The sequence below is a fragment of the Colletotrichum scovillei genome, assembly GCF_011075155.1.
Source record: "Colletotrichum scovillei strain TJNH1 chromosome Unknown Contig00003, whole genome shotgun sequence".
Taxonomy (NCBI): domain Eukaryota; kingdom Fungi; phylum Ascomycota; class Sordariomycetes; order Glomerellales; family Glomerellaceae; genus Colletotrichum; species Colletotrichum scovillei.
The window spans coordinates 2,552,409-2,574,102 of record NW_023336261.1 but is presented as its reverse complement, the minus strand read 5'-3'; the positions used below and the strand labels follow the sequence as shown (position 1 = coordinate 2,574,102).

At 54.1% G+C, this 21,694-nt stretch overlaps 4 protein-coding genes across 4 annotated transcripts; 1 reads left to right on the top strand and 3 right to left on the bottom strand.

Moving 5' to 3' along the window:
- Positions 1-4,276: 4,276 nt before the first annotated feature.
- HER10_EVM0000013 (asparaginyl-tRNA synthetase) lies at positions 4,277-6,863 on the bottom strand. The gene is made up of 2 exons (XM_035469811.1): positions 4,950-6,863; positions 4,277-4,865 (listed from the first exon to the last, which is right to left on the bottom strand). The coding sequence occupies exons 1-2, from the start codon at positions 6,572-6,574 to the stop codon at positions 4,739-4,741; spliced, it is 1,752 nt and encodes a 583-aa protein (XP_035335537.1). The 5' UTR covers positions 6,575-6,863; the 3' UTR covers positions 4,277-4,738.
- Positions 6,864-7,987: 1,124 nt separating this feature from the next.
- On the bottom strand, positions 7,988-9,587 carry HER10_EVM0000277 (arginase; the record flags this gene model as incomplete). The annotated part of the gene is made up of 4 exons (XM_035470065.1): positions 7,988-8,586; positions 8,710-9,039; positions 9,160-9,282; positions 9,455-9,587. 4 exons carry the CDS (start codon positions 9,585-9,587, stop codon positions 7,988-7,990), a joined length of 1,185 nt encoding a protein of 394 aa, XP_035335551.1.
- A 2,127-nt stretch (positions 9,588-11,714) lies between these two features.
- On the bottom strand, positions 11,715-14,809 carry HER10_EVM0003079 (cell division control protein 42). Its single transcript, XM_035472765.1, has 4 exons — positions 14,046-14,809; positions 13,610-13,729; positions 13,010-13,388; positions 11,715-12,910 (listed from the first exon to the last, which is right to left on the bottom strand). Exons 1-4 carry the CDS (start codon positions 14,063-14,065, stop codon positions 12,845-12,847), a joined length of 585 nt encoding a protein of 194 aa, XP_035335808.1. The 5' UTR covers positions 14,066-14,809; the 3' UTR covers positions 11,715-12,844.
- Positions 14,810-19,983: 5,174 nt separating this feature from the next.
- HER10_EVM0002334 (uncharacterized protein) lies at positions 19,984-21,286 on the top strand. Its single transcript, XM_035472050.1, has one exon. It carries the CDS (start codon positions 20,453-20,455, stop codon positions 21,176-21,178), a length of 726 nt encoding a protein of 241 aa, XP_035335734.1. The 5' UTR covers positions 19,984-20,452; the 3' UTR covers positions 21,179-21,286.
- The last annotated feature ends 408 nt before the right edge of the window (positions 21,287-21,694 follow it).

The window sequence follows — 21,694 nt, the reverse complement described above, 5'->3', positions numbered from 1 at the left end:
CACCATCACTTCTTTTCAACAAACCAGCCAACCGCCAGTCCGGATACATCTCCATACACCCGTTCTCCGCCCACCCGTCCGTTGTCACCAGCCATGCGACGCCTCGATTTCTCACGCAGTAGTCGTGCTTATCCACATGAGCAGCTTTCATCTCCCCCCCTGTTTGGTCCCCTTTTTGGCCCCCCATCCCTCGGATTGCCCCTCGGTCTGGTCCCCCATTCTCGATGCTCGGAGTCGGAGGCAGGCCGCACCCAGAGCCTCGTAAACTTGTCGCAGTTCAAACATTCGAGCTGACGACTGGCCTGGAGCAAAGCGACGCTGGCTCGAGCTCCGGTCGTAGGCTTTTACTTTGAGATCTGGGCAAACAAACGGGCATTCCACAGAACCTTGCTCTGAACTGAGTTGATCCCATTCCCGGTGGCATCAGTATATCCGTATGTCGTACTGTCCTGGAATACATAATACCGTGAGCTTTTGATCTGGACGGAGATTTTGTGCTTTTGCACAGCCAAGATGCGGATATTGCATTCCAACTATATGAGGGGGGCCTTTCTTCGCGCAGATAGATTCCCGACCCCTGCTCACACTACATAGCGAGTCTGCGAGGTACATACTCTCTTTCCCCTGGCCTAACCGAAGACACCGCGCCGCACCCGACATGGCACATTGATACGCTACTTTGACGGTACATCGCCGCGAAGCTCCTCGCTCCGTGCGGGTGGCCCCCTGGAACATGGACCTTCCCATCCCCCTCCACCTGGCCCCTTCCAGCCTCCCATCCCTACCTTTCCCCTTGCCTCCCACCTGGCCGACAAGCATAGCCAGGGGAAGGCACCACCCATTCAGGCTTGGTCTGTCCCCTTCTGAACAGCCTCCCCGATCCATCCTCCAAGCCTCCAAGGGTTCATCTTGTTCTCTTCCTCCACCCAAAGCCGATGGATCATGGAACTGACAGCCGCCATTGCCAGCAACAGCAGCCAGGCACCGTCACACCCAAACTTGCTAGAGTTCACTGTTCTCAACCTCTGGCAGGCTGGCTCACGTGGCTCCACCCCTTTTCTTCGCTTTCCGTTGCTGGGACCATGGTTAGCAGGTACCTGCACACTACTTACGCAGCGCGAGGATGTATTCATAGCTTGGCCGTTTTATACATTACTCTATCACTACAAGTTGAGTAGGCTTCGTACCCCAATGGTATAATGCAACAGAAAGGTGGCGTTCTAGACACTATTGCCCTCCACGATTTCTACCCAGTATTGATAGACGGCAGTTGGTATTCCATTCACCATGGCCATAGACAGTTGCCTTCAGATATACCGATTATGGTACGCATCAGCTATGGCGATACAACGTTCTGCCTGATTCTGGGAAAGGGTACTTCGTACGAATACAAGACGCGGGTCTGACAGCATTCGACTTCCTGGAGCGTCGGGCATGCGGCTGCGCGGCATGCTGTCCAGCTGTCGTTCGTTCTTTCGCTCGTTCGGATTCCCCATATTGGATGTGTCCCCCCTTCGCCCAAGCCGCCCCCCATAGGCCCTGTCTTGCATCGATTCTGATGAAGAATTGAAATTGCATCAGCTGCATCTCAATCTCATCCACCACACTCTTGGACGTTCGCCTTGCCCATCACGCTCTCGGTTCTCCATCTCTTACGAGGCTCGCACAGCATTATCCGACTCCACGTTACATGTTGCCAAAAGTCGTCGCCGTGTCAGACCCAGCATTGCTCTATGGGTACGGGTACACTATGGATACAGTCTACTAATCACACGTAGAGCCTGCTTCCCCACGGTACGACGGGTTTCGCAGACTAAAGTAGAGCCTCCAACTACGGACACTTTTCGCTGTACCTTGCACAAGTGTTAGCTAGTGGCTTTGCACTATGCAAGGAACAGCATTCTTCGGCCCTTACGGATACCCTGAACGGACACTTCTAATATGATACAACTGTGCACAGGAATACGGATCGCCAGCAGCTTTGTCGTCGGAATAGCCTCCTCCTTCGACCTTGCAGCCGCTTTTACTCCTTGCAATTGTGGTTGCTGCATCCGTGTTCCAATATTGAACCCCCTAGCCTCCACATCTCTCCAGCTATTCGGATGAAACGCTGCCGCAGGGAGCCTAGGTTCGTCGAAAATAACCCCAGACTGTCACAGAAGCTTTGGGACAATCAAGTACGGAGTACGGAGTAGAAGCTCGTGACCTCAAACTTGTCAATCAGCCTGGCTCCGTCTCTGGTGGCCCAGCTTTTCGATTGTGTCTGCCATCCGTGGCCAGTCTGGCCTGGACCGGCTACGAGAGAAACGACAGGCAGAGTCAAGTTTGAATACACGATACGGATACAAACCTCGAAACTGCTTGGCACCAAGCATTGCCAAGGGGCAGTCGAGCACTGCATCCTTTGGCTGGCGACAATGGCACACGATCGCCATCTCTGACCGTTCAAAAGACTTCCGAGCTCACCGCTACCTGATGCGTTTTATCTTTGACCTGCCTAGCCCACAAGTCATCATGGCTGCAAACCTTGCCCTCGGGATCAGCCCGAACCATAAATCAACTTTCCGTCTCGATCGTTGTATAGTCTCCCTGAGCCATTCAGTGAACTCTGTTGACGGAACATACACAACTTTACGTTCCACGCCTTGCCGACCGCATGCAAAGGAAAAGAAGACATAAGTGGCTGGTAAAGGCTTGTCGCTCGTGGTTGTGCATTACATAGCCGCGACGTGTATTCGTCCTGCATGGCACCCAGGCAGTTCATTGCCGCCGGTCCAGAATCCCGAGTACAACGGTCGTGCCCCCTAGATGGAAGTTTGAGCCGGTAGCCAGCTGCAAGCAGGATCCGCAGCGCCGCGTTAGATCCGCCTTGCATCAAGTCATTTCTGATCCAATTAATTCTGACATCGGATCATCAACAGACCACACATCTGTCTTATCTTACTTGTCACACCTGTATCCCGTGGAGTGTCGACGATTCCCTGGATTACATTCTCCCAAAAACACATTACTTTATACAGGATACTGGCCTCGTCTTTGGAACATTAGGACGGGGCTGGCCTCAAGCCTGTCCTCGAGTCAAGAATATGGGCGCCGATCGCAGCATCATTATTCAATATTCAGTAGCGTCGAGCTGATTGATGCCTTGGTCCGGCATAAGCCCTAGAAACTCTTCGTCAGCAGCGACTATTGCTGTGGTGTCTGCAAGGCTTGAGGTTTAAGCTTCGCAATTAGCCTCTCTAAATACTACGCTGCAGGCCTCCTTTCCCGACCAACTAGTCATGTCTACGCAACCAACCAGTACTGACAACCACAAGCCAGAGCTCGCCTGTTGTTTACAAGAGCTGACTGAGATGTTGCTCAGCAAGTATCTTCGTGCTCGATTCTGCAGTCTTCACTTGCCTGCTGATGTTGCTAGCCCTCACCTCAACACACAAGTCGGGGCGATCGATCGCCAGACTTGTCAATGCGTACGCGATCTGCGTACCTATTCATCTGCAGCTGCAACGGTAAATTGATGTTCCCATGCACGACGGTTGAGCCGCCGCTTTGGGCTACATCACCTTCGGGTCGTGTTCGATATTCGGGCGTCAGACATTCCAGAAAGCCAAAACGAGTTCTTCGTGACTGTTCAAGGCTCTAGGACCTCTGATGCAGGACAGATGAGTTGGGCGATACGCGAGGTTATCACAATGTCTTATTGGGTCACTTACACCTCCTCCCAACTACTCCCGGTCAAACGCTCAGCTCCCCAGCACGAACCCTACCTGCACAGACATGATCTGAAATATAGACAGCCTGTAACCACTACTCTTTGCCGCCCACATTCCTTCTGAGATGGGAGAGCATCGAGACCTTCTAGAAGGAGGTCTGATGTGTGGTGGCTTCAAACGCAACATCGGCCGAGCAAGCACGAGCTGCGAAGGCTCTTTGACCCATGTTCGGACTCTCACCAGCCCGCTTCGCAAAGCTCGCGACGAACACGGATCATGGGGAAGTCCCAACCCCCGATTGTAGACCATTGCGGCGCGCACCATCCCGTTCGGAGCCGGGGCCTCGGCCTGGCAATGATTCAAGACTCTTACACACCATTGAACAGTAGGTGAAGGGAGAAATAGGAGAAGGAGAGTTCGTGTCTGACACTTCCTACCGGCAGTCCGTGTTAGGTTCGGCCTAGGCTCGCTGCGTCTCACGACTTTGGCTTCGACTTTTGACAGCTTCTTTTTTCGGGCTCCCACCTCGTGGAGGGCATGGATCCCTGGAAGAGGGGAAAGGCTATGCCGTCGTCGTCGGTCAGAGGACGCGATTTGCTGAATGTTGGGACGCAATGAACGCGGTGACTGGCTGCCTTCCCACCCCCTTTGGAGTCACGATCTCTACTCGATTTTGCCTAAATCACTATGCCAGATAGCTCAGTCGTCTTTGTTGTCTTCTTTCTCACTGGAGTTCAGCGCTCCGATGGAGATTGGGGTTGTGATATTCCGTAAAACTCCTATCTAAGCCCCCCGACACCGTCTCTGGTTACCCTTTTGCAGCAAACCGCTGTCAAAAAACCATTTGCAAAGCTACCCCCTTCGAAATCCTGATTGATCTCGCTCATGCCTCTGCCGCAGCGCTTTCTGAAGCACGCCGGGCCGATTTTCCTTTTCCCTTTCTTTCCCTGTCTCGTTCCTCTCATCTCTCTCGTATCTATATCTTTCTTCCTCTCAACACCGGACCACACACACTGGCCATTTCTCTAAGGCTTGCAACGTCCCATGTAGCGGGGGTACAAGCATGTCGTACGGACGGTGTGCTGGTTGGCCAGCCAGGCCAGGAAACGCTCGAGGCCGAGACCGTAGCCGCCGTGGGGGGAGGTTCCGTACCTAAAGCAATGTTGTCAGCAACTTTTGTCCTTTTTGGTCTATTGAACAGCTTCGAGAGGGGAGAAAAGGAAAAAGTAAACTCACTTTCTCTGGTCAGTGTACCAGTAGTAGTCCTTTGACGGGATTCCCTCTCTGTCGTAGGCGGCGAGGAGCTCGTCGTAGCCCTCCATTCTCATGGAACCACCAACAATCTCTCCGACGCCGGGCATCAGGCAGTCGACGCTCTCGGTGACGCGCGGGTCGTTGGGGTCCTTCTTCATGTAGAAGGCCTTGATCTCTGTGGGGAAGTGGGTGAGGAAGATGGGCTTGTTGATGATGTCGGTCATCCTGCGCTCGGCGGCCTCGGCAATGTCGTCGCCAAACTTGTGAGTCTCGCCGTCCTCGTTGAGGATGGGGGGGTCTTGGGCGTTGAGCCAGTCGATGGCGTCGGTGTACTTCATGCGCAGGAAGGGGCGGACGGGCTTCTTGAAGTCGGGGTTGAGCTCCTTGACGTAGGCGGCGATCTCCTCGTCGGCGAGGACGTTGTCGATGACGCGGCACATGACCTCCTCGAGATGGGCGAGCAGGTCGGGGAACTCGATGAAGTCGAGCTCCGCCTCGACGTGGGTGTACTCTGACAAGTGTCTGCGGGTCAAGCTGCGCTCGGCACGGAAAGACTTCTCGATGCAGTAGACGCTTCCCAAGCTGGGGAGGACGGTCTCGAGGTACAGCTGGGAGGACTGTGTGAGGTAGGCGGCCTCGTCGTAGTAAGGGACGGAGAAGAGCGTGGAGCCGCCCTCAACCTGGGTCTGGACCAGAGCCGGGGGAGAGACCTTTGTGATCTTGAGGTCCTTGTAGGTCTTGGTGAAGGCCCACTCGACGGCGGCGCGGATCTTCATGATGGCGGAGGCGTTGTCGCCGCGGAGAACCAGGTGGCGGTTGTCCAGCATCTGGGAGTCCCACTGGTTCTGCAGCAGTGAGACCTTGTTGGTGATGGCATCCTCGTCCGTGGGCGACGTGCCAATGACCTTGTAGTAGTCGACGTGAAGTTCACGGTTATCCGGGGCAGTCTGGCCCTCAGGGACCTTCTTGAGCTCACCATAGACCCAGAGGGAGGTTCCCTGGGCAAAGGTAAGGGCGTCGTACGTCTTTGTGAGGTCGCCGGCCTGGAGCACGCACTGGAGGTGTCCGTAGCCGTCAACGAGGGTAATGAAGGTGGCCTGCTTCTGGGCGCGCAGCCTGTGAATGCGGCCGGCAATCTTGACGCGGTCGCCCTTCTTATCGCCCTCGCCCAACACGACAGTCTTGTCGGCGATGGTGATGCGCTTCGCCTCGGGGAGGGACTCGTCCTCCTTGATGACGATCTGCTTGGCAGCCTCGAGGGCCTGCTGGCGGGCCTTCTTCTGCTCCTCCTCCTTGGCCTCGATCTGGGCCTGCTTGACGAGCTTCTTGCGGTGGGCGTCGAGGGCAGACTGGGCCTTTTTCACGGCGCTCTTTGCAGGCTCCTTCCACTCGAGGCGGGCGGCCTCGTCGTCGCCCGTCTTGGAGGCGCGGGTGAGGAACTGGCGCGATGTGACGGACTCGTTGTTGGCGATGTAGGCGGCGGCGAGGGACTTGAAGGGGGAGGACTCGGTGCCCTGGGTTGTGGGCTCGTCGACGCCGGCGTCGGTGTCGATGTAGACCTTGTCCTCCGTCTTGGGACGCTCAGCCAACTCCTGTGGGGTGGCCATGGTGTGTGGTCGAAGATTCTCTGACGTCTAGGGAGAGAAAGGAGTTACGTCCGTCGACTGTTGACTCAAAAGCCGGTTGTTTGTGTACAGTCGAAGTTTTGGGAAATTTTTGGGATGGTTTCTGGATGGCGGGGTAAATTATTCGGATTGAGTTGGTGGGAGGGACGGAGGGGTGAGGGAGAGGGTGACCTGGTCTGATGTACAGCGTCGGGTATCTTTTTTTGTGACTGTGCTGCGTAAGTCACTTGCAACCGCAAAGCCAACAACAATTGGGAGAGAGAAAAAATAATCAGGAATAGGTATTACAGGAAAGAGTCCTGCAATTGGGCTCAGTCAAAGGCAGAACCCTTTTTTATCTAACACAGACTATCCGGACCTGACCTGACAAGTTGCTCGAAGCTGTATGAGTCACCTCTGTTGGCTTTCCAGTGTCTGGGGTTTGTTACAGTGCAATTACACCTACCCCCTTGATACCTTTGCTCCCTGAGATCACCGCCTGGCGCCCAGTGGAGGGGCACCGGGAACTGAGGTGCTGTTCAAAAGACATTACCCTGCCCAATTCCCAATTGAGCGTTGTAATTGCTCAGAGATAAGGGAGCTCGGGCCTTGCGTTACGGGGGCCCTCTTGCTTCTATGAGCGCCCGCCCGTTTGGCTTTTGCTGAGAATGAGGTTGGGTCTCGCGCAACTTTGCTCCGAAGATAGGAAGGAAGGCGGGTGCGTATCCGTATCTAGGTACATCTGCTGGTCCCTTCCCCCTTGACTCGGGCGTCTGAAGGACAAAGCGACGGTGAGGCGGTTTGCGTACTTACCTTGGGGTGGCGGTGAGAATGCTGGGAACAGTGAACTGAACAAAGTCTCGTTATTTTGGTTCAAGTGTAGAGGGTGTAGAATGAGCGGTATACTATACTCCTGCGTGCGGTACATTATTTGTGAGGAAAGCTCTAAACTGCCCGCAACTGTTATAAGTCGAGTGTCATCATCTCAGGCTGTGGATGAGATTCGGGAAAGGGGAGTCTTGATATCGGGAAGCATCACAATGCGCCTATTGAGATATAGTTGCGGAGTAGGAATCACTCGTGAGAGTCCCAGCTGGTGCCATCCCATATAGTGTATCGTCAATGATTTTTGTCTATTTCATTTATTCATTCTTGTCATTCTTCGTATAAAGATGGCTGACGTGACAACTCGCCCTAAGAAACGCAGCGTTTTCTGGAGGTCCATAATGCCCAACTCGAGCTGCTGCCGTTCCGGTGAACATGCCAGAGTTTACCAAGTCCTCCTGCTCATTCCACTTCTCTTTCTGGCATCCAGAGACCTGCGTCCTGCATCTTATCAGCGAACGAACCACCCCCCCCCCCCCCTCTCGACTCCCTTTTCAAATGCCAAACTCCATCTCATCCAAATCAACCAACTCACAACTCATCCTTCTCATCAACAACAGCAGCAGCAGCCTTGCCCTCCTTGCCCATCCCCTCAAGCCCCTTCTTCACCATCGAGCTCAAAACCTCATACACAACCTGCGCCGCCGCCAACGCCGTCTCCTCCCCAGCATTCTGATACGCAGGGCTCACCTCCACAACATCAGCACCCACCAAATTCAACCCCTCGATCCCTCTCAGAATCCGAATCAGCTCGCGCGTTGTCCAGCCACCGGGCTCAGGCGTGCCCGTACCGGGCGCGAACGCCGGGTCCAGGACGTCGATATCGATGGACAGGTACACGGGGTCCTCGGTGCCCAGCGTCTCCATGATGGATTTGACGATGCCCGCGGTGCCAATCTCGTCAATGTCGTCGGCGGCGATGCGCACCCAGTTCTGCGCCGTGTCGTCGTCGTGGTCGGTGAAGTCCGTGCCGGAGAGGCGGGTGCGCAGGCCCGCGTGGACCGAGGGCTGGCTCGAGGCGTTGGAGAGGAGGCCTTCGTTGCCGGCCATCCAGAACATGGAGCCGTGGTTGAATTGCGTTGCGGTCCAGTAGGATGGGTACTTTGCCGGATGCCAGGTGTCCAGGTGAGCTGTGTGTTTTCATGATATATGTCAGCCATGCCATTCTTTCTCAAGCATCTGTGACGTGATCCCATTCTTCCACTCCGTCTGCCTTTCTCGCTCCAAATCAAGAGGGACACAACAAAACTCACCATCAAAATGCAACACCCTCAACGGCGCCCCGTACGCCTCCCTAAGCGCCCTCAGCGCGGGCAGCGCGAGACTGTGGTCGCCGCCGAGGGTGATGAGCTTCGGCCTGCTCAGCGAACTCGACACGGGCCTGCGCTGACCCAGCTCCTTGAAAGCGGCCGACATCTGCTCCACGGCGACGACGTTGTCCATGGGCGTGACGGGTATGTCGCCGCAGTCGAGGATCGTGGCCCAGTTGGCGTACGGGTTGATGCTCGCGCGCGGGTTGAAGCCGCGGAACGACGTCTGTCTGCTCGAGGCCTGGCGGATGGCGCGGGGGCCGAAGCGGGCGCCTTTTTGAAATTTAGTCAGTATCTTGTTGGCGGTAGCGGTGATTGTGAGATGGTGAGGTGTAAGATGTGCCATTGCGAAGTGAAAGAAAGAGGGGGTGGGGGGGTATTTCCTGCACTTACCTGGTCTGTAACTGACAGCCGTGTCAAACGGCGCGCCGATGATGGCGATATCGTACAACTCGGACGGCGTCGTCAGGCACTTGACGTGCTTGAGATGAGCGAAAGAGCCGATGCCCGTGAATCCTAAATCGACCTCGTAAGCCCCTCAACGTTCTCCTCTCATATCCCAATTAGCTCCCCTCTCAGGGACTGTTACTAACCCCACTGAACAAATATCAAGTCAGCCTCCATTCTTTCATCTCATCTCGTCACCAAGCAGCAGCAAGTCAATGACTTGTGAAGACATCCATCCGACGTACCTCGAAACCCCATTTAGCCTCCAACTCATCCAACTCGGCCTTGGTCCACTCCTTCTCGTCGCCGTGGTTGCCGCACGCGGCGGCCAGCAGGGCCGACGAGCAGCCCAGCAGGAGAGACGTCAACTTCATGACGGCTAGGTCTCGTTGTTGTTCTGTTTTCCCCTGTGATGTTTCCTACACCGAGTCGTTGTGACAGTCACAAAGTGGGAACGGTCGTCAGAGGGGTTGTCAGGTTATGATGAGAATAGCAAGAATGACAGACTCCTCAATTTTGGGAAAGTCTATCAGAAAGGAAAGAAGCAACTCCCTTTTAAAAACGAGGGAAACCGGGCCAAGGTATATCGGGGACCGGAAGCGTTCAGAACGGGTCACACACCTCGACCGGCCCGGCGCGGGCTTGCACGCGCCCGCGCGCCCTTTGTGGTTGTCCAATTCGAATGGCTAGACCGACAACTCGCTCCACGTGTATTCGGGGGGTATACAAAATGGATCTTCTACTTGCAATGAATCCCGCCTATTGCTTGTTCATTATTGGCCAATGGCCATTGCATCTGCCGATATTTCCCCTACTTGATGACCCCCCAAAGTTATGAGCTTACTTTACGTACATGGTGGGACACGGTACTCAGATCCGGACTGTCACCAGGAAAATCCAGGATTAAAGGTGATGATGACTTTTTGTCACTTTGTGGCATTCAGTAAACCCAGCGGAGAACGTCCGGCGGGGAAGGTCTGATGTGGGGGTTGCAGAAGAGCTCTCCCTCAGCCAGTCGATAACGGGTATCTATCGTCCGAAAAGAGTGCGAAGAACCCCGCCGATGCCGGTAGTGTAGACTGAGTGAGGAAATAAATTGTCAACGAATGCATTAGACTAAAAATGCTTGGATGCCGTGCGCCGGGCTCTCTCCAGGATGCCAGTACTAAGGTGAAGGTACGAATAGACCATAGTATGGCGGGCAATGCGGGGTCGGTGGTGCTACGTTCCTGGCCGCCGGCGCGCGGGTGGGGATCATGAGCCCGGATATGTGACTATACGGTATCCGATCTCCTCCCGGGAGGTGGAGTCCCCCGTTAAGATAGGCTCATCGGGGCGGTGGGTGAACACCCTCGAGAGCGGGCGAGAGAAAACCGTAAAACCGTCCAATCGCAAAGGTGCGATATTAGGTGCCCGTTTATTTTATCATCTTCAGCGTCCCAAGTTGTGGTCCGTGGATGAGGTGAAGATGGTGGGCTGCAGAAGGTCCCTGAACCGTACGTCCAGAGAACCTAATGCCATACCTCACATGAGTACAAAAGCGACTCTCCCCCAAGTAACAAACTCCCTAGACCCCTCGAAGCCTGAACCACATCCGGATTTTCCATTATTCCTCTTGAACCCCCCTTGTCTACCTCCATTACTCACGTACTTTAACATCCTTTGCGCTCCCCGCCTCAAATCCTCCAGGTTCCCCAGGGAAACCCCATGAACGCCCTCGTGGCGTTCGCAACGCGTCTCGAACATAGCCTCCGTCACGGTTGCAGACACCGCTACCTAGGCTAGAGACGCGGCACCACGGGTATGTTCGTACGTAGGTAAGCAACGTCAGAACTTGGAACGAGAACTTGGAAAAAGGGGATGGTGTCTGCGCGGATGTGTGTGGCTTCGGAGGCGGGTAAGACAATAACGCCTCCTTCTGCCTCTCTTTCTCTCTCTCTTTTCCGCTTCCCATCCCTCTTCTTTCCACTAATCCACCAGCCGTTCCATCTCTCTTGAAAGAAAAAGAGGCACATAGACAAACCGATTGTAAATACGCACGCAGAGTGTGAGAGAGAGCACAGGCCCAGGAGTCCCTGAGGCGTAAGCGTTTTGAACCATACCAACGCCGTAAACCCCGTTGGGGGAAGGGAAAAGACACAAACGGCACGTTGTCAAGTTTTCCTTAACCGCATCTGTCTCGCATTGATGACCGATTCCATCGGATGGACGACGGCACGCCGAGGCTGCGACGTCATTCTTTTATGCGGTTCCCTCTCTTCCCCCTTCCCCTTCCCCTCCCCCTCCCTACCACCAACACAACTGTACTAGTCCACCCCCCAAAAATCCGTCCTCTTTAACCCCAGACCCCCTCAAAGACTGCCGGACTGTTGCCCAACTCCTTGGGCGGGCACACGCTCAGGCAGACGGGTAGGAAAGCGCGGCCAGTGAGAGTGAGGGGTCGTTGGTGGCCTTTCCACTGGTCATCGCGCGCCGCAACAGAAAAAAAAAAAAAAAGTCAAGTAGAGTTTAAAGAGGGCGCAGCTGGACAATAAAGAACATTCCAACGATAAGATTGGCAACGTCAGGCACCCCATTTGAGAGTTCTGGGCAGACGGAACGAATGTCGGGTAGCTCGCCAGCACCATAGTTGAGCATGCTTTTGGAATTAAAAAGCTACTGCCCACCGTCCATTACTTGCGCGCCTCCAACGTGCGTGCCTTGCTTGCCGTACCTCTTCTTTCCGTGCCCCCAAAACGTGCAGAAAGAGAAAAGATGCGAGTGAACGGATGGCGTGTACCGAGGCGGGCAGCAAGCGGGAATGACTCGCCTCGTCGATCCGATGTTGGAGGCTCTGTTCCGCCCACGCATGTTAAACATCAATAGTCAGTGGGTGATGATCCCCACGCGGCCATGCCCTCCAGCTGATCGGTGCTCGCTCCGCGCGGGTTGTGGCTGTACCTAGATGAAAGATTGCGCGCGTACAGACACTTTGGGGGTTCAGCGCGAAGAAAAAAAAAGAACCATCGATTTAAAGTGCACTCCAATCGCCAAACTGTCCTATCGAAGTATTCCTGCCTGCGTGATGAATTTACCCATCCCTAAATGTAGAAAGAAGCAAGAAAGACCACCAAGATCCGGGCCACAGCAAGGCATATTGGGGGATGCGAGAGGGATGAGGGGCTGGATTTGGTAAGAGGGCAATGGTATGAGGGAGAACCTTGGGAACTGGTGAACAGAATATGGAAGGGGGGAAACGCAGCCCGTCGACTTGCCCATTCGTCCTCCTCGCAGTCCCCAACCAAGATATGCCTAGAAGCCCGGACCGCTGCGGCCAGATGATCCAATCCAAACCCTCGTTGTCGCTGAACCAGGAAGTCCAATCCATTAATTCGCGAGGAACGACCGTTCCTGATCGGTCCAAAGCTGTGGCTGATCAAGACCTAAGCGTGTCCAATGCCATGCGCGCTGCAAAAACAAAAGTTCCAAAATGCCGTTCAAAGATGGGAACCCAGAACCGTTTGCGCGCGCATCTGGATGGCAAGAGAAAATATCCAAGCCTGGTTCTCGGCTTTTCCGCTCGCCGCCAGAGCCAGAACTGGGTGGGCATGGCGGGAGGAAAGCAAGACCCATGCGTCAAGGGGTCCCACGATCAAAGCACAAGACACTTGTGTGACTTCTTCTTCGGGGCAGGAGGCTCCAGAGCCGCAACAATTGCCTGGGGGAGTAGTGTATTAGTAAGAGATCTAGAGCTACGATATAGGCAGGTGTAGGAGAGGGAAGAGTAAAACAGCTGGTCCAACGGGAGAATGCATACCTCGTCAAAGACGTCCTTCAGCTTGTACTGCGTCAGAGCACTACACTCGACGTACTTGACCGCACCCAAATCCTTTGCCATCCGCTCGCCGTCCTCTTTCCGTACCGGAGACATCTTCTGCTTAGAAAGCTTCTCGCGGACGCTGGGGTCCTCGCGCAGATCGACCTGGGTGCCGACGATAAGGCAAGGGACGCCGGGGCAGTGGTGATGTACCTCGGGGAACCACTTCTCGCGGACGTTCTCGAAGGAGGCAGGTGATGTGACGCTGAAGCAGACGAGAAAGACGTCGGTCTGGGGATAGGAAAGGGGGCGGAGTCTGTCGTAATCTTCCTGACCGGCGGTATCGAACAGTCCCAGTGTGTAAGGCTCGTCACCGATCCTGCGTAAGGGGAAAATCCACCATTAGCGAAATGGCCTACCAAAAGTCCAGCAACTTCTCGTCTCTTGCGGCATCTTTTGCCCCCCGAATCCCCATTGTTTTTGATTCATCCATTCGTCGGCCCATCCGCCCTTTGACCATCTCTTGTTAAGACCCTTTTGCCTATGCTTTGTGGAACCTGATCTTGGATTGTTTTGGAGGTGTTGCAGGAGAGGACTCACATAACAGTGACGGCATAGTTATCGAAGACGGTCGGAACGTATTCGGAGGGGAACTTGTTCGTCGTGTAGCTGATGAGAAGGCATGTCTTTCCGACCGCACCGTCACCGACGACAACACACCTAGAGCAGGGCAGAGGAAATCAGTGTTTGTTGCAAGCAAAAGTGGCTAGTGACATGCGCGCTTTGATGGCTGCCCATTTGCCGATCGTCAAGTTCAAGTCAGGATTGGCAACGGTGAAGGGAAGCCTTCCCCAAGCCCTCAGCGACAGGGAGCAGTGGAATCTGACAACAACAGCGACGATGCAGACAGGGCAGCAGCAGGCAGGCAGGCGAAATGGTGGAAAGGGCGACGACAAGCCGTCAGGTGTCAGGTGTCGGGAAGGGGGGGAAAGTGAGAAAATGAAGCCTAGCGAAAAGAGGCTCAAAATGTACGCACTTGATAGTAGCGACGACCATTGTCTAGATCAATGATGTTCCTGTGCAGGAACAGAGACCTGTGGAAAGAAAAATTAAGACCGGTCTCTCAGTCTCTCCCTTATCGCGCGGCGCGTCGTGTCGTGTCGAGTGTATTGTCTTGTCGAGGTCGGGGTCGGAGTCGGGTGTGATTTCCAGGCGCAGGTAGTTGGGGGTTAGAGTGGCAGCGGGCAAGAGGAGTCGAAGCGGGTGGTAGGTAAAGTGTGGTGGTAGTGGCAGTGGTAGTGGTAGTAGTAGTAGTATTGGTACGGAGTAGCAGCAAGGTATGGAGGAGACTAGGAGCAGTGGCGGTGGTGGTTGCCGTTGCTGCAGGGCGGAAAGATGAGGTGGGTAGTGGAGACGGAGAACGGGGTCGAGGTCGAAATGGGGGGGCGACGACGAAAGGGAAGAAAAGACGTGGATTGGGTCGGGTGCCGGTGTGGTGGTTTTTTTTCTTCTTCTCTCTCTCTTTTTCGGTGCAGGTGGTAGTGGTGGTGGTAGTAGTAAGAATGTGAAGGAAGAGAGCAAGGCAAGGGACAAGGTGACAAGGTGACGGCGAGGGACGCCAGCAAGGTAAATGGAAAGAGTAAGGCGAAGGATAACGGAGCCAAGGCAAGGTAGGGAAGGAGCGAGTGAGAGAAGGAGGTGACGACGGGACGGGACCCAACCAAAGCAAAGCCGCAAGGTCAAGGACGTCTACCTTACGCAGTATTGTGTACCTTACGCAGTAGTACTTCGAACGGTCTGGGAGGTCACAAGTGAGATGTCGTCGGGGATTTTTATTTATTTATTTTATTTTAGCAAGGTAGCGATGGCGTCGGCGGTGGTCTCGACACGCTGCAGCGGTGCACCAGCGGCAGAACACACGCGGGAAAGTGGGACACCTCAGCAGACTGCCAGACTGAATCTGGGAATAGAAGGGGCAGGATGGGGTCGGGTAAGGTAGCAGCAAACTCGACCTCGCGTTAGGGGTTTTGAGTTTTTTTTTTAACTCCCTGGATTTTCTTTCTTCTTTTCGTCAAATGAGGTCAGCATCTGGGTGAGAGGAGAGCGAGGGGAGAACAAGAAAAGATGAAGGATTAAGGCAGGTACCTAAAGGTAAGTTGAGTCAAAAGACGGGTGGAATTGACGAGTGTCAGTTGGTGTCAGTGTCAAGGCAAGGCAAGGCAAGGCAATGGGAGGCTGCAGGAAGAGAACCTTGCACACACCACACGTAACTAAGGCAAGGTGCAGAGACAGACGAGACCGAAAGAGTTGTATGAGGCGCGCGAGGCAAGGCATGTGTTGCATGCTGAGATATTGTATGTCTCGACACTTTCAGAATGAAGACACTCGATAACTATCATGTATACCTCTCGTGTTGTCATCTTCGATTCGAATGCAAGGAAACTGAACATCTGCCCTGGGTTGTTTCGGCCAACTATCTACCCGGCGACAACCATACCCACAAGTACTTATTCCCGAGTGCCGTCTCCAAGCCTACTGAATGGAAGGACGAACAAAGACGTCCATCATCTATGTCAGTTGACAGCAAGAACCTGGGCAAGAAGTACGGCTAATAAGCACAGGGCAGGTGTAAAGGGATGCAGCTGCAGTATGTACAGGAACCGTCCCTTCCTGTTTACCCAGGTTCTCGTTCGCAGCAGAGACGTAGACCCCAGGGCACTTTACAAAACCTCGCAGAGAAGTATCCTCGAAGATGCTTACTGTCTAAAGCAATTCGGAATGCCTCACGAGGGCAGCGAATCCCCAATGAGTGACAGGGTCATGAAAAGGGGAGAGAGAGAGAAAGGGGGATCCCTCATCTCTAATCAATGGGCAGTCGAAAAGCAAGCAATTCCAAAGTCTCTCATCTCATCTTTTCCTCATCAAAGTGACTTGTTGCTGGACCAAGTGCCTCGTACCTTGTGCCTTGAGCCTGGGCGTCAGGGTGAGCCAGGCTGGGGACGGGTAGAAATTGGAGAATGCCCGTGTCAGGAGGGTCCCTCTAGGTCTCCGACCTGTTTACCACCACAAGTCCATAACCGCCGCCGCCTCTGCTCTTCTTTGCTCCCGCATCAACGTCAACGTGTTAATTTGGTGTTTGCAAGGCTGGTCTTTGCAATGATTGGGGTTGGAAGGGGTGGTACTGGTCAGTGTTCCAGAGGGATGGATAGCGCCTGATCGGTTGGCGTTGGGGTGCTTGAGATAGCCTGGCGCATTGCTAGCTGGAGGACATGGCCTAACCCGGAAGGTCAAGAACGTCCAGCCATGTTCCCTTGGTCCTTGGATTGTGCGGAAAGCAGTAAGGTATGTACGGAGTACGAATAGGCACCAAGGTATCGAATAACCCAGTGCAGGCCGCAGACGTGGGTTGATGCCGCTGCTGGATTCTGGAACAAATAGCCTGGTCGGGGGTGAGCGGGGCCATCTTCACCAATCTTCCACCTCGCCGGCTTCCATTCCCTTTAATTTGTTCGACACTCACCTCAACTTCCAGGGGTTACGTAGCCAGCGTCGGTGCCATGCCCTGGTCTGCTCGTCTCAGTCTCAAGGACGATTCCTCCCTCCTGTGCTTTCCGCTAATATCAGAAGGGAATGAGATGCGGTATACGGACGGGAGTGCAAGCAGCCACCCTTTTGCCGTCTACGGATAGGTATTTCGTATTAAGGTGAAGGAGGCACCAAGCCAACCCCTCATGCGCTTGTCTTGGATACCGAAAGGTGCGTTTGTTGGTGCCATTGCCGATGTTGCCCGGTACAGCGTGCAGCGTAGTTCTGCCCACCCCATCCGCACCAAGAACCTGGCCCAACGCTCTCCAGCAAGTGCCAGCAAATCTACCCAAGCGGACCTAGGTAAGGTGGTAAGGTAGGCGCGTGGCCACGATGGTGATGAGTTGGACAAAAGTCTTGGAACTCTCGGCTTGATGGTTCCGTCTGGCTCGGGATTGAGGGCGCCGGGCATTCGTAGCATGCTCCTCGTCTTCGTCTTGATCCTTCACCGCCCTCACCGACCACTTTTTTAACCCGTAAAAGGTGGATCGTCCCCCCGTCTTTGAAAGAGCGGCATCCGCTGGCTTGGGTTGAGCTGAGAAGATCTTTGGACCGGCTTCGACTCCAGCAGCAATGGCGTTGCAACGTGCGACTGCTTCTGGTGACCAAGGGACCAAAGCCGCAAGCTGTTTGTGCTTTGGGTGCCAAGTGGTGTCGCGTCTACTGTGTAGTGTACCCGAAGTGTCGAGTCTTGACAGTAAGGTAGCCCAGGTGAGGTATCCGTACGTTGAAAAACCCTCGTCACCTCTTTGCACATTGTGTAGAGGGACTTGGGCCTGAGGCGTTAGAATTCCGTCCCCCACCATTCTCATGTTGCAAAATGCATGTGCTTTAACCTCTGATGAAGTATACGTAACTACGTACCTGGTAAGCTTCGACGAGGAAGGTGCAACTGCAAAGGTAGGCAACCACCTGCCTGCATTTCTACCAAAGGCGCAATAAGGTACCTTGGGTACACGTCTAATCCGCGTAAGTACGATTGATTTGTCTTCTTGGATGAACGTCTATGGCGGGCAGGAGACATCATTGCTAAACCCTACTCGGCCCATCGTCCAAGCTTCTGCAGCAAGTCCCAAGAAGCACACACTTAGAGTACTCTTGCACCAGCAAAGCACGAGCACAGGTAACTCAAGGTAGGCACTGAGTGTGCATCACGGTCCTGGCATCACGCCAGCTAACCCGCATATCGCATTGGCCTTTTACAGTAGGTAGGGATGCTTCCCAACGCACATCTCGCCAAGTGCCGTCTGCTAACGGTTCAATTGTCTCCCTCGCACCTGCCATAGGGGGACCACTCTCGTCCAACTAACAACCCTTTCGCGGCGGAGCGAGGTGGAATGTGCCCATTCCTGTCAGTGCTGTGTGCTCTTGCCACTTTGCAGAGACGCCTTTTCACCAGAACAATATCAGACGATAATAGCCCGGCACCTTGACAGTTACTCCATGACTAGATGAGGTAGGTTTCCTCAACGCATGAAAAAGAAAGGAATGCCCTCATGTCATCAACAACTCAGCTCAGCCCAGGTTTGTCCAGCAGAGTTTTCACCAAAGTTTGCCTGATCTATTTTTCTTCACGTAATCATCCCATGCCTTTCTCCCCTCCCTAGGACCAATCCGTATTGACGCCTCCTCATATCAGCATGGAAATCGTAAGTTCAACCACCAACGCCGGCGTCCCGCCACTCGCGGCCTGCAGCGGCCGTTTATCGAGATGGGAAGGGGGCACCGGATCCAGACCATACATTGCTGCTCTTCGTTAATGCTGCAATGCACTGCGGGATCTAAGCTACTGGGCCCCACCGTCTCAGACCGACACTAATTAATGATCGACCTGGTTCTGAGATGGTCTTCTCGGGCGGATCCGCACCTCCATCAAAAGCAACGCGGACCCAGAATAACATGCCTTTGGGTATTGACTACTCGACTTCGTCTTACGGTTCACATCGAAGCATATTCGTCAATGCCCTTCAAGTAAGACAGGCGTGATACTTACGCTGTCGTGGGTCAACTGTCACTGCCAAACCTCGGGGGGAAAATACCTAGGCTGGATGGCGCTTGGAAGCGTGGACTGACCCTATGTGTGGCTCGTTAACCTAGGAATCAAGCCGGCAATCCCTTCTTTGTCTTCGGCTCGACCACAAGGTCTTGAACCTCGACGTTTGACACTGACACGCAGCCATCTCGTCGCTCGCTCGCGGCGTGCCGTGTCCATTCGATTTCAACCCCTACGCAAGTCTTTCTTCTGCAGTTTGCCGTCCCGGATGCTACCCTCGCTTCGCGATGTCAAAGTGGGCATCGAAACACCGTCAGGCCCGCGAAGTAGCCCTGGGGTTGGACGATGCCTTCCAAGTCATATGGACGACACGCGTTTGAGGCAGTCTCTCATGTACAGGGTATAAGCTAGACGGGAATCCGCAGCCTTCTTTAATGCTTCGATACATCCGTCGCTCACGCTTGGCGTGATGGCCCGGTTTGCTTCCCGTTTTGCATTACGTTGTACGAATACTGTTCTCGATTATTCCTTCTGGTCTTCATCCGAGTCTAATCATTGTTCCGGGATGCGTTCAGAAAGCCAAGCTCCGAGTGCCTATTTTCCGACCATTCTCCTCAGTCCCCCCTACGTTCATCGCTCAGGGTCCTGCGTGATCGATCACCGGGATTACCGACATAAAAGGACTATCCCCGGCTCGTGCTCAACAGATTGGCGCTGACAACGGGAAATCCAAATAGGTCCCCAACAGGCAGTTGAACCCCATGACGGCGTCGGTCTGTGTGGCCATCAATTATCTTGATTTCTGTCCATCGTGTCTTCCTTTCAGACGGCATTCTTCCCTGCTGGGCGCACGGCAGCATTCGACAGCAAATCGTATCCATCAATGTCGAAAGCTGAAACAGGAAGCTATGCCAGAAAGGTCGCATTGGTACGAACGCATTACAAACAACCACCGACCCGACGGCCATCCGACAATAAAAGTACATGGCAGGGCATGACAGGACCCCAGAGGACCAAAGGAGAGATATATCCGTATTACTGAACCCATGCCCTCCATCCATCCGTCTTTGTTCCCGCTTTGTTTGCCGCCGAGCCTCGACATCGCCTCAGTCCCTTTGTACGTGTGTTCTCACGTCACCGTTGCTGTCGCATCAGGTTTCCTTGCACGCTTGTTTGCTCAGCCGTTTTTTTCTCTTATCTCTTTTTGGGAAGCGTTGTCTTGGCAGGTGGCATTACCCGTTGGAATGTCTTGACCTTGGGATCGTCGCATGTCAAGAACTTACACGGGGAGTTATTTTGATTAAAAGTCGCTGGGCTGGCGGCTCAAGGCGGACAAGCCCAAAGTAGAGTGACTTGGCCCTCATGATATTAGAGTATTGTCTTAGCGATAAAAAAGCGCTAAAGATGATTGAAGTAAAGTACAGGTACCGATAGCCGCAGACTTGGGTATTACAGTCCCTACCTGAGGTACCTACGCAGTAAGGTAGCTCAGGGCTACCCCTGCATGAGAGTACCGTTCCTTCTGCGCAGATCATCGCTCAAGCCACAAATTTCCAACGCATGTGAGGCCACAGCCAACAATCAACCTCATGCATAGCCCTACGGGACCACCTCATCTTCATCGCTCAGAGTCAGCTGTATAGGCAACCTCGGCGACACAACACGACAGGTCTTTACCTACCCGTACGTGCTTCTGAGTCCCCTTCAGCCGGACGCCTCAGCCACAGCAGCCCGACCCCTTGCATCTTTCAACCTCTCCCATAGACTCTTCCCGCCTTTCCTTGCTGACCCTGAACGCCCCCGCCATATCTGATATCCCGCACTCCTCGCAACTCACAACCCAACACGCCAAGGCAGACAAGACAATGGAGACGAACCACATCGATAGCCTCCTGGAGCGCTACCTCGTCCTGCTGGACGAGTACACGGCCTTGCGCGAGCGCCTCAGCGGGACCCAGGCGGGCATATATCAGAACATTGCACGAGCCAACTTCTCCGCGGAGAGGGGCGTCCGTTACGGGCCGGATTACTACGACGAGCGCATGCGGGCTTCGAGGACCCTCGAGGTGGCTGTGGATGACACGGGTGTTCCCCATTTTGAGGTTGTCAAGGTTGCGGAGGGGGGTGATGCTGTGACGGACCCGAAGACGGAGGCCACGGAGGCTGCAGCGGCGACGGCGACGAAAAATGATGATGTCGATGAAGCCCCGAGCGTGGAGCCGGAAGGGGTAGCCTCCGTCGGTGGGGGGCAGACGGAGAAAGAGGCCGAGGAAAAGGATGAGGCGGAGAACGAGAAGGAAAAGACGAAGCAAAAGAAGAAGAAGAAGAAGAGTAATGATCCTCTTCGGTGGTTCGGGATCCTGGCGCCGATGCCTCTGAGACAGGCACAATCGCTCTCGGTGCAGGCCATGCAGGACATCATACCCCGGTTAGTCTCGGTGGACGCCGAGATGAAGGATATCGAGATCGAGGTCCGCCGGGCGAGGAAGAGGCGGGCCAAGGCTGAGGCTGCGGCGTTGAAGAGTCATGATGTAGATGAGGGCGCGGAAGCTGTTCGGCGTGAGACACAAGCCCCGATGGCTGCTGTTTGAGTTGATGTGAGGGGGTTTCAATTCTTTCATCGATGGAGATTTCGATATTGGTCTGTAACCATCAATGTGAAGTTTTCTCTTGAGCCGGGAAAGCTACGAACTCTACAATCCTTTTGTTCCTCGCGATGGTTTCGTCTAGGCTGTAGATTAAGAGTGTCCCTTTCCAGGCGAGAATATGAAAAATCATGAACCTACTCAATCACCTTACTTGGGGATAACGATATCTGATTATGATTTTCGTTCCCTGCCCCGATTCCCCTGACGTTCAACCCCCAATGCCCCAGAACGACCTTCCTGAGTGCAAGTCACTTCGTACAACAAGTCAGGTAGAGGGAGAGAGACACTGGTCTTTTTCTTTCCATCATGAGTCAAACTTGGTGCAGGATTCCATTACAGTTAGCTCAACTGAATCCTGGCACCGTGCAAGTCGCATAGCCCATATCTACCTACATGTGAGGGTGGTTTACAGAAAATTGGTGTACTTCATAGACACACCAGGATACTTTAGTTGATGGA

Bases quoted from the DNA above. Each gene is read 5' to 3' on its own strand.
- HER10_EVM0000013 (XM_035469811.1), bottom strand. From the start codon at position 6,574: ATGGCCACCCCACAGGAGTTGGCTGAGCGTCCCAAGACGGAGGACAAG. The intron at 4,866-4,949 runs GTGAGTTTACTT...ACATTGCTTTAG, and splicing joins TGGTACACTGACCAGAGAAA to GTACGGAACCTCCCCCCACG.
- HER10_EVM0003079 (XM_035472765.1), bottom strand. From the start codon at position 14,065: ATGGTCGTCGCTACTATCAA. The intron at 13,730-14,045 runs GTGCGTACATTT...GCCCTGCTCTAG, and splicing joins ATGGTCGTCGCTACTATCAA to GTGTGTTGTCGTCGGTGACG. The intron at 13,389-13,609 runs GTGAGTCCTCTC...CCCCTTACGCAG, and splicing joins AACTATGCCGTCACTGTTAT to GATCGGTGACGAGCCTTACA.
- HER10_EVM0002334 (XM_035472050.1), top strand. From the start codon at position 20,453: ATGGAGACGAACCACATCGATAGCCTCCTGGAGCGCTACCTCGTCCTG.